The 15,867-nt window shown below is 41.9% G+C and overlaps 1 protein-coding gene across 1 annotated transcript in view; it reads right to left on the reverse strand.

Moving 5' to 3' along the window:
- FRY (FRY microtubule binding protein) overlaps positions 1–15,867 on the reverse strand; it is a 331,149-nt gene that overhangs the window by 38,160 nt on the left and 277,122 nt on the right. Inside the window, 9 exon segments of the mRNA XM_042254804.2 lie at positions 651–830; positions 2,750–2,890; positions 4,807–4,977; positions 5,313–5,410; positions 6,595–6,879; positions 6,882–7,201; positions 8,383–8,477; positions 9,518–9,705; positions 13,977–14,098. Coding sequence (XP_042110738.1) covers positions 651–830; positions 2,750–2,890; positions 4,807–4,977; positions 5,313–5,410; positions 6,595–6,879; positions 6,882–7,201; positions 8,383–8,477; positions 9,518–9,705; positions 13,977–14,098 — 1,600 coding nt within the window.

The following is a 15,867-nucleotide window of genomic DNA, read 5'->3' on the forward strand; positions in this document are numbered from 1 at the left end:
TCTCTCCACATTCCCTTCTTTCTTAAGCTAAGAATTTAAATAGTGGTATTGTAAAAAGCATTGTGGGAGACTTCGCTGATGGTCCAGTTTTTAGAACTCCATGTGCCCACTGCAGGGGCCGTGGGTTTGATCCCTGGTTGGGCAACTAACATCCTGAATGCCATGTGACCCCACCCAAAAAATTGGAACTTAATAAAAATGAAAATACAACATATCAACTTAAAAAAATTATTAAAGAAAAAAAGCAGTGTGGCTTGGGGGAATGACCATAAGGGCAGATTCCATAAATCTCGGTCATTCACTGGTTTGGCTACAGTTCAGGAAACAAGGTTGCAGATACCAGACAGGACGTGGCAGCAGTCAGATAAAGAATGAGTGAAGGTCATGGTTTAAAATGTTTAAGATCATTCCATTTAAAAATTGTCTTTTCTGTGGAATCGTTTTTATATAACTGAGGCTAGCTTCTATTTTTAAAAGCTGCCAAGTGAGAGCCCCTGTGAATGTGTTCTTAAAAAGAGAATAAACAGAACCTCATTAGGCCTTAGAAGCTTTCATTTGACATAAATGTAAGCCTCCCCTTCTCTAGGCGGCTAGTTTTGAACTTTGCCACTGTGTATTCATGCTAAAGTTTATGGAAACAGTTAACATACCTCTGAAATATCAAAGTGGAAGTCTAGGGTTTTTCCAGGTAATTCCTTGGATGAGCTCGTCCACACTCGATGTATTTCTATCTTTGAGAGGTCACTGTGTTGGTAGGAAGGCAAAACTAGGCTGGCAGATCGAGAAACCACCAGCTTCAAAATATTCAAAGCTTCTCTCCAGTGAATGCTCTGAAGGAAATGAAACAGTCAGTCAATACTTAAAAAATTATTTCATTAAAAAAAACTAACATGCTCCTAGCTACTAACACTCCTCATGACCTGTCAGAACTCACTAATTTAAAACAGTACAGGAAATTCTTTAGTAAGTAAAAGGCAAATGACATAAAAAAGATAATTTATCTGTAAGAGGAGCTACATTTAGGAAATAAGCAAATAAAAAAACCCAGTTTTGTCCACATTTAAATAAACAGAAGGCTAAAATAACAAGGTACCGCTTTTGCTAATGAGGTACTTCCTTAATTTGAAAAGCAAAATAAAACAAAAAATCTCCACCCTTCATTGCAGATATGCTACTGTCTCCTCACTCCTCAAGATTCTCCCTGCCTCCAGTTTCCACCCACGCTCCCTGCTTCTCTGGCTCTTTCTGTTCCATTTGCTTCCTGGGCATCTGACCTCTGCCCTCAGCCTTCTCATGACCTAACCCGGGAGTCTGGGAACCATTCTTCACCCCCTCTTCCCTCCCTCCTGAGAATCTGACCCCTACCCCTGCCCACCTCCATTCCTGTTGGCACGGACTCAGCTGAATCCTCCCTGGACTATTTCAGTGGTTTCTTAACTGGTTTCCCCACTTGCAGCCTCTCCTTGGGTCCATCAAACCCATTCCAGCTACAGTGATCTTTCCAGAATCTTCAGCTCAAGCCACTTCCCTGCTTAAACATCTTCAGGAGCTCCCCCTGGTGGACAAGGAGGAGTCCACACTCTTTGAGCAAGCCCTACATGGGTAATCTGCCCTGGAATTCGCCAGAGCGGCCGATGTCACTAACCTCTGCGCTTTTCCTCATGCTATTCGCTCATCCTGGAATGCCCTTCCTCTCCTTGCTTATCAAAGTCCTACTCTTCTCTAAGTCTCACTGTGTTTCACCATCTTTGTGTCTCTGACGACTCCCAGGCAGACCGAGACACTTCTCCCATAAAACTACTGCACACGGATAATCAGCCTGATAAACGTTATTATTTGCCTAGGACTTGGAATAAAGCACATGAAGTAAAACGCATTCCCTTCATTGTCAAATTCTGCACAAGGGAGGTCATGGTTTGATATGAAATTAGCCACCATTCAAGATAAGATCTCAAGAACCAGGGATGATCCACAGGACTAAGAACAGGTAGTCTAACAAAACAATTTTTTTTTTTAACAAGGGGCAAGATGTGAACTGACCCTCTGTCTCTCGTGAGTGTCAAGTGAGAAAGCAATAACGAACACCTACCACATGGTACAACTGTTATTGGAGCAATGCCACGTGGAGAAAAAAAAAGCTTGAAAATCATTTTTAGCATTTGCAAATTCTGCAAGTAACGTGACTGGTGAAGTGAAGATTGGGAAAAAATGTTTAAGATTGTCAGGCTTAGTCAATGAGTTTAACCAGAGAAAACCGAGCATTTGTCCTTGAACTCTGAAACTCACCAAGTACACAGTATGTTTTGTTTTTTGGAGTATTTTCAAGTATAAGTATGCCGATTTCTTAGCCTTAGTTCCTTCGACCCTAAGTGACAATTTTCACCTCTGAATTAACCCTTCTCATCTAAAACACCTGATCTAGAACCAGGCACACACAAGTTGCTTCTTCCTTCTCCTTTGAAATAGAACCCTCAAACAAGACCCTGCCCCTGCCCCCCAAGCCGGGACATGCTTTCAGAGACGTGTCCTCTGAAGGCTCAGGAACGCACTGCGGCCTGGTCCTGTCTTTCTCCTCAGGAAGCCACTCAGGGTGGTGGTCAGCCACCATCTTGGCCGCTCTCAGTGTGTTATGGACATCGATAAATGAACACGTAGCCTGGCACCCATATAACTGTGGCCAAGTACAAGCTCCGTGCAAAAGCTGTCTTTCTGGAATGACTGTCTGGAAACATCCTGGTTCAATACTCACTTGCACGTATTTTTCAATGGTCTTCAGAACTTCCACGTTGAACTGCTTTACAGGAACGACAGAAAGGTCCATGTAGCTGAGCAGGCTGTAGATCACCTGCAGGAGGGGCTGCTGCATGCTGGGGAGGCCCTTCTCCAGAAGCTGTGGGGGCAACGCGCAGGGTGAGTCATCTGACACCAGATTTCCACACAGAAGCACCAAGGCCTCCTAGTACCTTTATGACTGCACATTTCCTTAGAAGGGAAAAGAAAATCCTAACTACTGAAGAGGTGGAGATGTTATCAAAGGCAATGCTGTAGGTCTGATATATAAACATAATATTCAGGGATTTCCCGGTGGTCCTGTGGTTAAGACTCTGTGCTTCCCCAGCAAGGGGCACAGGGTGTGATTCCTGCTCGAGAAACTAAGATCCCACAATGCCATGCAGCACAGCCTAATAAATAAGTAAATAAAAGCTCTTTTAAAAAGAAAAATGCTTATAAAAATTTTTTTAAAGACCTAAAAAAATTCACACAATGGAATACAAAATAAACCTCAAAAGGAAAGCATCAAACACCAACAGTGACTGAAAATTACAAATGAAAACAAAAGAGATACATTTATAAGTTATCAAATTGATGACAGAACCAGGGAGGATATAGGAAAGGGTAGAAATCATTGGTGGAAATGTTAACTTGGATAATCTGGCAATTGAGATCAAGATAACTAAAAGGGTTCATATCTTTTGAAATAATAATTACATTTTTAGGAACTTTTCCAAACCTAGAGACAGATACTAAGATTTAAGTATGAGATTTCACCAAGGCATTAGTTATAATGGTTAAAAAAAGAGAAAAATCCCACACAAAACAAGAAAGCTCTGTGAGCAATTTAAAAATCAAACACTAGGGACACGGATACATAAATTATGGTAATCCATATGATGAAATACTATGTATTCAATAGAATGTTTTTAAAGACAGTAAAAGATATTAGCTATATTAAGTGAAATAATAAAGAAGGAATATATAGTTTCTATATAATAAATGATGCTAACACTGATGTAAATGGGTGTGTGTTAGACAAATAACACAGTAAGGACACCCAACAAAATCTTACTAGTGTTTCTCTCTGGATAATTTAAATTATTTTGGATGATTTTTCTTTCTTTCTTTCTTTTTTTTTTTTTTACTGTTCTGTACCTTCTGAATTTTCTGCTACAAACACATACTGCTTTTATAATCAAGAAAGAAGTCAATGATATTTTCAAAAAGGAAAGGAAAATAATAAGCAAATTGCTGTAACAGACATAATGAAAAAAGTTACTGTTCAAAACTAAAAGATAATAGAAGTGATTCAGAGAAATGCTGAGATTCCACATCGAAAGTGGCCAAAAGGACTGATCCGTTAACAAATCTATTGTGTGGAAAAATGAGCATCTTCAAAAATATATGCTTTGTTAATGAGTTCAGAGCATACAACCATTAAACATAGTTAAGTCCTTAAATAAGATTGAACACCAGAATAATTTGAAGAAAATCTTCCTGTCTCTGGCATGTGCTGACAGGTACCAGGGTAGTAAAAAGGAGTTTACGCTTTGGAGGCAGCTATATATCATTTCAAAGGCTGCTGTGACACCTTACACTTGTAGATTACTAAACCCGCTGATTCTCAGGTTCTCTGTTGTAATCACTGAGTTATTGTGAGCATCAGTTGTTTTAACTGATTCTATACAGCATCTATGATAATACATAGTAAGTGAATACATGATGAATAAATGAGGTTAAGGCTCTTATCAGTTTCACATACATAGTTTACCCATGGTGGTGGTGATGGCTTAGTCACTAAGTTTTGTCTGATTCTGGTCAGCCTGCCAGGTTCCTCTGTCCACTGGATTTTTCAGGCAATAATATTGGAGTGGATTGCCATTTCCTTCTCCAGGGGATCATCCCGACCCAGGAATAGAAGCTGGGTCTCCTGCATTGCAGGCAGATTCTCTACCAACTGAGCTATGAGGGAAGCCCACTATTTTACCCATAGAAACTACAATAGACTTTATCCTCAATTCAGGAACTTACCTCTGCCAGGTAGGTAACCATATTCAAGGTGATGTCAGCATAGGCTTCATGAAGGTACCGGCAGACCACATTGACCCACGTGGCACAGTCCCTCGTGTAGCTGTGTGTTTTATAAAGAGTCATGACGTGTGCAAGATTGGAAAGTTTGGGGTTCTTCTCTTCCAAACAAACCTTTTATGAGAAGAAAGTCAACTAGTGATACAACAGCCTGATGAATAAGGAAGAAATGTTAGCAATTTTGCTCTAAGCCCTAGCAGCCTGGAAAACTGATCGATACATTTTTGGGGGCAGCTGCAGAATACTTAGTCATTTAATTTTCACCAGTTTTTTTTCCCACTTATTTTCTCAATAATGAAATGACCATGTGACTCAGCCACCCAGAAATGTGAATTACTAGTGATATCAGTTAGTCTCTTCAGGTTTATGAAACGTATCACCCCACGCCTGGTAACCGCTGTCCAACATTGGGTCTTGGATCTGCCTGAGGGTGAAGCCTTAAGGCATACCTGAGCGATTCTCTCAGCTACATCCTTACAGAACTGGTTGGGGTTTTCAAAATGCTGTATCAGCTGGGGCAGAAGACATAAGACATTCAGTGGAAACCCTGGATTAGAGAAGATACAAAAGGAGACACGTGAATATGGGGCATTTGAGCCATTAACAGCAGGAAGGCCTATTATAGATTTTATTCCGAGGAGATGCAAAAGCAGCCTTTTGAAGTAACTTTGATCTAACATAAAATCCATGATAAATGTACACCACAATGGCATCCGTTCAAAGCAGGCACTGAAGTAGATTCACAATTTTCAGGTACAGTGCTGTCATGCTATCAACTGTTGCAAATAAGAATGATTGTTGGCATAGATTTTAAAAAGTGGATTAAAATGAACTGAAGCACTAGTTTGAAGTTTTTATCAAAAAAATGTATTTCAAGGAAAACTTGTTTGAAAAGACACAGGCCAATCAATTTAAGTTATCAGAAAGATTCTTTGAAATGATGAGGAGCAGCTTAGTTCTACCGTATTAAGCTCTGGCTTCCTGGAGAGAATTGCGGGCCACATGCCATGGTATTAAAAATCTGGTTTGCTGATTTAATTCAAAACAACAGGGAACCAAAGGAATTTTCAAGAGGAAAATAAAGGCTCAGAAAAATAAAAGATTTAAGAGTTAAGAAAAAGAGAAAATGTCTGTATAAGAACAATGGGATAAACTAGCACTGTCTGCAATCTGGAAAGCAGAAAGAAAAATCTCATGTATTATTCTTGCCCCTTTTATGCAACTGCCTTAAAAACATCTACAATATACATAGTTAAGACTTCTAGGGCTTCCCTAGTGGCTCAGTGGTGGAGAATCCTCCTGCCAATGTAGGAGACCCAAGTTCGATCCCTGGTCCAAGAAGATGCCACCTGCTGCAGAGCAAGTAAGCCCATGCACCACAACTATTGAGCCTGCACTCCAGAGCCTGGGAGCAGCAACTACTGAGCTGACGTGCCACAACTGCGGAGGCTCACGCACCCTTGAGCCCGTGCTCTGCAACAAGAGAAGCCACCACAAGGAAGAGTAGCCCCACTTGCCACAACTGGAGAAAGCCTGCTTGCAGCAAAGACCCAGCACATTAAAAAATAAATTTAAAATAATTAAAGAAAAACTTCTATACAAATTTTAAAAGAAAAACTATTCCCAAAGAGCCATTTTTAAACACAATCATTAAAAGCGCTAAGCCCACATTATCTTATTACACTAAACACACGTTCCACCATGACCAGAACTTAAGAGTGTGAGCTTTACCAATGGCTTGAGATGAGTCCACCATGGATACTTTGGACACTGGTGTCAGCAAACTGAACAGCTGCAAGGTAAGGTCGGTGGTGGTGAGGGAGGTGAACCCCTTCAACAGCAGCTGCTGCAACCCTGAAAAGTCTGCCCACTTGAGCTGCGCCTGGAGTTTCTCTAGCTTTTCTCGGTTCTCAGCTTTATCAAGTGGCATGTGAGCCAGCAGTCTGTTCAACAGCCTCAGGGCCATTAGGTATTCAAACTCAAAATCGGATTCCATCAAAGCCACCGTGACCCAAAGATGGTGGCCAACAGGTTGGTTGGATGGTTTATGTGTGATGGGTCAGTGAGGCTGTCCTTCAAGGAGGATGAGCTTCTGGTTTTTGAGGAGAGGCCTTGTTGGGTACAGGCCTGAATTCTGTCCAGGGTGGCACTCCGAGGTGGGTCTGAGGACTGGTCAACAACACCGAACTTCTTGGGCACAGAGAAGCTCCTTTGATGCCGGCTGCGTTCTGCAGTTGCTGTGTTGCCGCTAGCTGCCCCAGGGTTCACATTGAGCTGTCCTGTGCTCTTTCTGCTAGCTGTCAGTTTAGTGTTAGAGCTTAAGTCTGGTGATGAAGAGCTGGGTATAAAAATTAAAGAGTTCAGTAGGAATCCAGTGCATTTCAGTGAAAGGCTAGTCCTTTTAAGATCCATCAGCAACGTGGGGAAATCATTCCTTGGAAATATTACTTTCTAATCATTTTTTCCACATTCTTAAATGAAAAGGAATATGTTTCCTAATTCTTAAACATAATGCTGTGAAAAACCAAACTTAACTGGAACAATCCTCACTAACAAAACAACAAAACCAAATACTGCCTTTAACTTATTGAAAAGTTAAAGAAATAAGCAGCTGGCTCTAAAGTTTACTGATCATTCATTTAATTTTTGTTTGAATTTAGGTGAGAATAATTATGAAATAAAATATATCTAATAGGTATAAATGTTAATACTCTATTAACTGACTGATAAAAAGAACAGATACAGAAATATCTAGAAAGAAAAATGTAAATGCTTGTGTTAAAGGACAATTTTTGCACTTATAAAATTTATGAAAAATGATTTCTAAGTCTATTTCTATCAACATTGTTGCTGAATTTTTACTGATATAGATTAACCTGTGGGTTTATACAGATAAATATATATGATGTTAGTAATTACACTAAAATTACCTATTATAAAGATGTTCACCTTAAAAATGAAACAAGGTCCAACCTACTATAACATTACTGACTCAATTTCAAGCAAGATGAGCTTAATTTTCCAAACAGAATATGGAACTGTGAATGATTTAAAATGGGTTATTAAACATTGACAGGAACAAAAGGAATTAAAAACTAAAAAGAAAGATCCTAAGGTAGAAATTTCAAGTAAAATCAACATTTATTTCAAATGTTTTTATGGCGATGGATCAGATAAGTCTTGCATATATGCATTTAAAAAGAATGCTTAGCTTGTTTCTATAAAATGTGATAAATAGGATAATTATACAAAAATGAAAAAATACTCAAATAGGAAACTGAAAAAACTAATATTTGTGTTACTTAGAAATAACACATTGTCTAACTTCCTGTGTATATATGTGTCTGTTGTAATTTCCTTTTTTTTTAAACTGAAGGAAATGTCATACATACTTTCTCGGGTCACAAACAGACTTCAAAAAACCAGATTTGCTCTTTAGACTTTGCCCAAAGTCTAAGCTTCTCCAAAATATTCAGTACAGTGTATCTGATTTTAAAATACTGTTCAGCTGATACTCACCGAGACAGTACAGTTAAGAGATCAGTATTCTTCAAGCAGTCAGACAAGTTGTCCACGGCAGCTTCCAGGGTAAGAAGGGCTTCCATGACATAGCCCTGCCAGACACACAAAGACAACATTCTGCGCCACTTACAATCACTGCTAGCATCTTGAAGATAAACTTAATGGATTCAAACTTTATTCAAATACTGATACCATCTTTGAAAGCTGGATAGTCAAGGCTACTTTAATTTACAAAGAAATTTTAAGGGCTACTTAGGAAACTCAGATGGCTTAGGAGTTAGCAGGTAATCATGATGATTTCTCTCCCTAGATGTGAGGTTTTCAACAGATCAGTCTCATTCAAAACCCAACAGGGAGGGGCAAGGCTACAGTCGGCAAGCGTGGCCCCTTGCTGAGGGGGATGGTGGGCATTTGAAATACAGAGTGGCAACATCTGGAAGCCAGAGATTAAGAGATGAAGGATGAGGAGGGCTGTGACTCGGGGCATTCCAAAGTGTGCTTTCAATGGCCAGAGGAGAAAAAAATGCTGAAGTCTCCAGATGTACAGCCCTCTGAGATGCAGAACATTTCTGATAGAAAAGAAGGGCTTGGCCTCAGCTACAGAGCTTGTAATGCACCTCGCTTTCCAACTGTTCAGCTCTGCAGCCTCCGGGTTCCACAATCCACAGGGTCCTGTTGGGGCATCTACTCTGCCCACTATTTCTTTAGGTTTTCTCAGTTTATGGAAGGCCAGCCATTCAGACAGGAGTGGTGCTCTGCGCAGACACAATAGAACCCCTCTCCCCTTCTCTGGGTGAGCAGGCTGCACAACTGCATCTCAGGTTGTTAGTAAAAAGACAAAAACAAGACAAAATACCTCCCCTAGGCCCCACCAAACAAAATCAATAAAAACAAAGAGTTGCCAAAGGATTTCAGTTATTGGCTCAATTAAAGTGTCCACTGAATTTCTAGAACAGCACCCCCTCTGGAGAGAGATTTGGAAAAACAAAAGTCAACCTCTAGAATTTTTAAATAAATTATACATGTCTGAATGGCCGGGATAATTGGCAGGAGGAAGAAAGTTCAAAGAAAGCCATTAACTCCTCATCCCTGCATGCAGGGAAGGGTGGCTGCCCGAGCTTTCCTTCTGTACCTGAATCTCATCTCCGTGCTCGCCGATCACCTCCACCAGCCTGGAGAGGAGGTCCGACAAGGCGTGTGCTGACAGAGGTTGTTTGAGGGCCCGGAATATCTGGAAGGACCGGCCGGCATAGTGCCGGGAAGAGCTGGCGAGGGCCGTCTGCAGCGCCACTTCACTCAGGTGCTGCTCCAGGTGGAAACCTAGGGTACAGGGGCGGGAGCAGGTCAGCACTCAGCTGCTAACCGAGGCCACCAGTCATCTGTGCGCTTACAGCAGGCTGACTGCACAGTGCCCCCTGCTGGTGGTACTTATTTAAACATGAACTCTGATTGGGATTGACAGACACACACTACCATGTATAAAACAGATAGCTAATGATTGTGTGTCAAGTTGCTTCCCCTTTCGCGACACCACGGACTGGATCCCGCCAGGCTCCTGTGTCCATGGGATTCTCCAGGCAAGAATACTGAAGCGGGTTGCCATTTCCTCCTCCAGGGGATCTTTCCGACCATATCCAACTGGCGTCTCTTACGTCTCCTGCATTGGCAGGCGGGTCCTTTACCACTAGCACCATCTGGGAATTCCTATAACTAATGAGAACCGGCTCTATAGCGCAGGGAACACTCAGTGGTCAGTGGTGACCTGAATGGGAAGGAAATCCAAAAAAGAGGGGATATGTATATATATAAGGCTGGTTCACATCGCTATACAGTAGAAATGTTCACTTTAACACAGCATTGTAGAGCAACTATACTTCAATAAAATAACAAATTAAAACCAAATCTGAATCAATCTTAAAGGAGCACAGTGGAATAGAAAGAGTTTGGAGCAAGCTTTGTGGAGTAGAAAGCTTCAGAGCAATATGGTCCTGATTTAAAATGAGAGATTTGGGATGCTGGGAAAGAAATGTATTCTCTGTGACCCTGTTTCCTTGTCTCTACCTTGTGAATCAGAGCATCCACCTCAAAGAGTGGTGGTGGAAATCAACTTAGAAAGGGCTTGGGGTGGTGTCTGACACACCACTGGTGCTTACAAATGTATTATTAGTTACTGCGCTGCTACTGTTCGGCATCAGTCTTCTGCACTTTTCACATAGGATATGTTCGCTCCCTTGTCATACGAGAGTCTGTTAGACACAAGTCTTGTGAATGAAGAGGCAAGTGATGAGTGGATCTGACCAGCCAGGTGGCATTAATGGTAAAGAACCCTCCTCCCCATGCAGGAGACGTAAGAGACATGGGTTTGATCCCTGGGCTGGGAAGATCGCCTGGAGGAGGGCAAGGCCACCCACTCCAGTATTCTTGCCTGGAGAACTCCATGGACAGAGGAGCCTGGCGGGCTACAGTCCATAGGGTCACATAGAGTCAGACACAACTGAAGCGACTTAGCACGTATACACACATGTACGCAAGTGCAACCAAAGCCTGGGCCAAACTCCCTGTTCTTCAGAATCACCCATAAACAGGCAGACGTGGAGGTGCAGGCATTGCAAAGAAGGCAGGGACTGGTTCAGCTTTCACCTCCTGAGTGTTTGTTCTTCCAACAGCATGAAGGTAATCTCAGCCCTCAGAAAACCATCTGATCACAATAAAATGAAAACGTAAGGGAAAATCCATGGCTGAATTCTGGGCCATTAAATCCCCCACTTGTTGCACCTCTTTATGTGCAGAAAAATCAGGCTACGCGAGTCAGTGGGCCTGATCAAAACAGCGATTTGTGCTGTCTCCGTGATGGAGAGGCTCTGGGGGCACATTTGATGGTTCCATGAACGTGGACCAGGAGGGAAAATTCACTGTTACTGTTCCTGGTGCTGCTGCCTGGCTGGCTGAGCCCTGGGACACGTAGTACACCAAATAAGACAATGCTCCTGCAGTGTCAACCAAGTGTCCTGGAAAACAGACTCAGACACGTTCAGGGTAGGAAACACAAGATTTAACCCTTAAAGGTAGTTCACAACCTATGAATGGATATTTCAAAATCATTTTTTACATCTTTGTTTTGCTTTTCAAAACATATTTTTTCTATTTAAGCCATTTTATATGTGGAGGTGAGGTCCATGGTAATGAATAAAATTTCTTTAAATCACACTGTTGGAGGGACTCCCCTGGTGGTCCACTGGCTAAGACTTTGCACTTACACTGCCTGGGAGTGTGGGTTCAATTCCTGGTCAGGGACCTACGATCTCACATGCCACACAGTGTGGCCAAAAAATAAAAAAATAAATAAAATAAAATAAATCATACTGTTGGAAGTGTTCTAGTAGGACTGCTGACCCCCAACCCCCTAAGATGATGTCCTTTGGGAAAAGCTATTTAATGAGTGGCAGAGAAAAGAAGGGGCTTCCTAGGTGGCTCAGTGGTAAAGAACCCAACTGGCAGTGCAGGAGATTTGGGTTCAATCCCTGGGTAGAGAAGATCCCCTGGAGGAGGAAATGGCAACCCACGCCAGTAGCCTGGAGAACCTCATGGACAGAGGAGCCTGGCAGGCTACAGTTCACAGGGCCACAGAGTCGGACACAACCGAGCAACTAAACAACAACAGAGAAAAGAAAAAGGTTTCCTTTTCTCCCTGTTACACAGTGAAGCCACATTTCTCAGCCCTCCTCACAGTCAGATGTGACCTTGGGCTTGGGTTCTGGCCAGTGGGACATGGGGAGATGCGTTGGACGCCACGCTCAAGGCTAGCAGGCAAACTCCTCCAGGGTGACCCTCCACGCACTCTGTTCCTCCACCTGCCCCTGGACACAGAGGGTTGAGTAGAGGCCTCTGAGCCTAGCAGGTGGCAGAGACACAGAATCAGGGGATGGTCCCTGAAGCACCAGGTGGAAAGCTGCTCCCAAACGTCCACAGTGGACTGTTATGAGATCCAGAAACAGCCTCTTGTGTGAGGTCTCTGAGCTTTGGGGGTTATTTATTACAGCACCTATGCTACCCTGACTAATACAAGCGTTTCCAGGAACACATCTTATTGTGCTATATTGAAAGTAGGCAGCAAGCAGCCATGTTCAAGAAAATTGTAGTGAGTAAAAATATCTTGAGAAAGATGTGAAAAGACACAGAATATTCTAAGTGAAAGTGAAGTTGCTCAGTCGTGTCCAACTCTTTACAACCCCATGGACTGTGGCCTGCCAGGCTCCTCTGTCCATGGAATTTTCCAGGCAAGAGTCCTGGAGTGGGTTGCCATTTCCTTCTCCAGGGGATCTTCCCGACCCACGGATTGAAGCCGAGTCTCCTGCATTGTGGGTAGACGCTTTACTGTCTGAGCCACCAGGGAAGCCCAGAATGTTCTAAGCAGCCTGAAGCATGCTCTGAGAACATGCTATATATGGCATTCATACTTTTTCTCATTTTTACTATCTTTATACCATCAAGCAGAGAAGGAAATGGCAACCCACTCCAGTATTCTTGCCTAGAGAATCCTGTGGATGGAGGAGCCTGGTGGGCTGCTGCCCATAGGGTTACAGAGTCAGACACAACTGAAGCGACTTAGCAGCAGCAGCATACCATCAAGAGTTTTACACAGATGAAGAGTTCACATGCATCACAAAATTTCTCCTTTAAGGCTATTGAAATGACTTTTAAGTGGGGGAAATACCAATAAAAGCAGTTCTAATACTTCAAAGAAATTCCAATGGGGAAACTCAAGAAATGGCAATTCCATTCTGGGAACAACTTTCCCATTTCAGTTTAACAGTATTTTTTGTTTCTTAGCATGTATCCTCTGATAATGAAAAGATATGTGGCTTATCTGGAATGTTTCAAACTGTAAAATGTGCTAATTATCAGAGCAGCCAGAAGAACCAGTGAGACATATTTACTATGGCCAGCCTGCTGAGTGAGAAAAGGCAGAGATAGCTGTTTATCAGGCTGAGGAACCAAATTTAAATTTCACACACATATCAGCCCTGGCCAAGCTGATCTGAATGGAATCCAGCTAAGGGCTCGAATATTGTGCGGCTACTAGTGCCTAAATTAGCATCAGACCGTGTTCAGAATATTGAGTGGTCACTGGCTCAGGACTTGTCAGCAAATACTTTTAAAGCCAAAAACATTTTATTGAAAAATTATTCTTATTTAAAAAAACCCAGTTTGCAAGACAGACCATTTTCTCCCAGTTGAGTCTGATGACAGCGAATAAAATTTCTTTCTCATGGCCTTTAAATAAAATTAATATAGGCACAGTTGTGTTGTAGTGAAGGAAATGAAGCAAAGAGAACAGAGACACTGGGGAAATCATTTGATGGAGCATCATGCCGCTATATGTGACATTAACTATCATTAAATTAGGCACACCTGAAAAAGCTTCAATACCTCCTGTGAATATTCCTTGGCTACTGCTGCCAAACGGAGGATTTTACACACATACACACACACGCACACATAAATACATACACAGTGTGTAGCTATATGGGGAGAACGAGCTCCATCAGAAAAACGCTGAATGTGGGCTTTGTAGAAATAGGATGAGGTACCTGATTTGGAATCTCTGAACACGGATACCACATGACGTAGAAAATTGGTGAGTTGTTCAGCACTCTTTGAATTCTGATTTTTGGGTGTGATGTCCTCATGGCACCAAAGTGGACCAAATGCCCTTCAACAAAACACACGAACTGTCAAAAATGTAACTATCATTTTGCACAACCATATACACAGTTCTAACTCCAAAGGGGCAACATACATTAAAAAAAATTTACTTATTAATTTGGTGGAAAATTTCAGTCTTATAAAGCTTAAGAGCACACTCAAAATAGATCTACTTAACTGATGGAGACATACTTTTTCATATGGTTTGCTCACAAAATTAAAACTTCTCAATTCACCAGGACAGTGTTCATTCAGCACATAACAGGTTCTTTGTCTTAAATGAAATGATGTAACATGTCAAATAAAACACAGATTTAGACACAGACTCCCTTTATACGTTTTAGAATGTGCAGAGATAACATTTTATCAGGATCACATTGTTAAGTTGCCAAACACTGTAGGACAAACTGAAGATACAAACTCTGTTGTCTATTCGGCTTTCTCTGTGGTAAGAATGGGATGGATCCACATGTGAGAATTTCAGAAAATACCATTCCCAGCACTGACACTGGTGAGTAGTGAGAAAACCTTTCTTCTCCACAAACCAGTCAGGTCTCTGAGACACCCTGTAAGGAGGCCCCACCAGCCCCTACCTGAGCTTTCTGTACATTAAATTCTATATTGAACTGAGCTAACAGAAGCAGAAGATATTAAGAAGAGGTGGCAACAATATACAGAAGAGCTGTACAAAAAAGATCTTCATGACCCAGATAATCATGATGGTGTGATCACTCACCTAGAGCCAGACATCCTGAAATGTGATGTCAAGTGGGCCTTAGGAAGCATCACTATGAACAAAGCTAGTGGAGGTGATGGAATTCCAGTGGAGCTGTTTCAAATCCTGAAAGATGATGCTGTGAAAGCGCTGCACTCAGTATGTCACCTAATTTGGAAAACGCAGCAGTGGCCACAGGACTGGAAAAGGTCAGTTTTCATTCCAATCCCAAAGAAAGGCAATGCCAAAGAATGCTCAAACTACTGCATAATTGGATGCATCTCACACGCTAGCAAAGTAATGCTCAAAATTCTCCAAGCCAGGCTTCAACAGTATGTGAACCACGAACTTCCAGATGTTCAAGCTGGATTTAGAGAAGGCAGAGGAACCAGAGATCAAATTGCCAACATCCACTGGATCATGGAAAAAGCAAGAGAGTTCCAGAAAAGCATCTATTTCTGCTTTATTGACTATGCCAAAGCCTTTGACTGTGTGGATCACAAGAAACTGGAAAATTCTGAAAGAGATGGGAATACCAGACCACCTGACCTGCCTCTTGAGAAACCTGTATGCAGGTCAGGAAGCAACAGTTAGAACTGGACATGGAACAACAGACTGGTTCCAAATAGGAAAAAGAGTACCTCAAGGCTGTATATTGTCACCCTGCTTATTTAACTTATATGCAGAGTACATCATGAGAAACGCTGGGCTGCAAGAAGTAGAAGCTGGAATCAAGATTTCCGGGAGAAATATCAATAACCTGAGATATGCAGATGACACCACCCTTATGGCAGAAAGTGAAGAGGAACTAAAAAGCCTCTTGATGAAAGTGAAAGAGGAGAGTGAAAAAGTTGGCTTAACGCTCAACATTCAGACAACTAAGATCATGGCATCCGGTCCCATCACTTCATGGCACATAGATGGGAAAACAGTGGAAACAGTGGCTGACTTGATTTTTCTGGGCTCCAAAATCACTGCAGATGGTGACTGCAGCCATGAAATTAAAAGACGCTTACTCCTTGGAAGGAAAGTTATGACCAACCTAGATAGCATATTAAAAA

Source organism: Ovis aries, chromosome 10, assembly GCF_016772045.2.
Source record: "Ovis aries strain OAR_USU_Benz2616 breed Rambouillet chromosome 10, ARS-UI_Ramb_v3.0, whole genome shotgun sequence".
Lineage (NCBI taxonomy): Eukaryota > Metazoa > Chordata > Mammalia > Artiodactyla > Bovidae > Ovis > Ovis aries.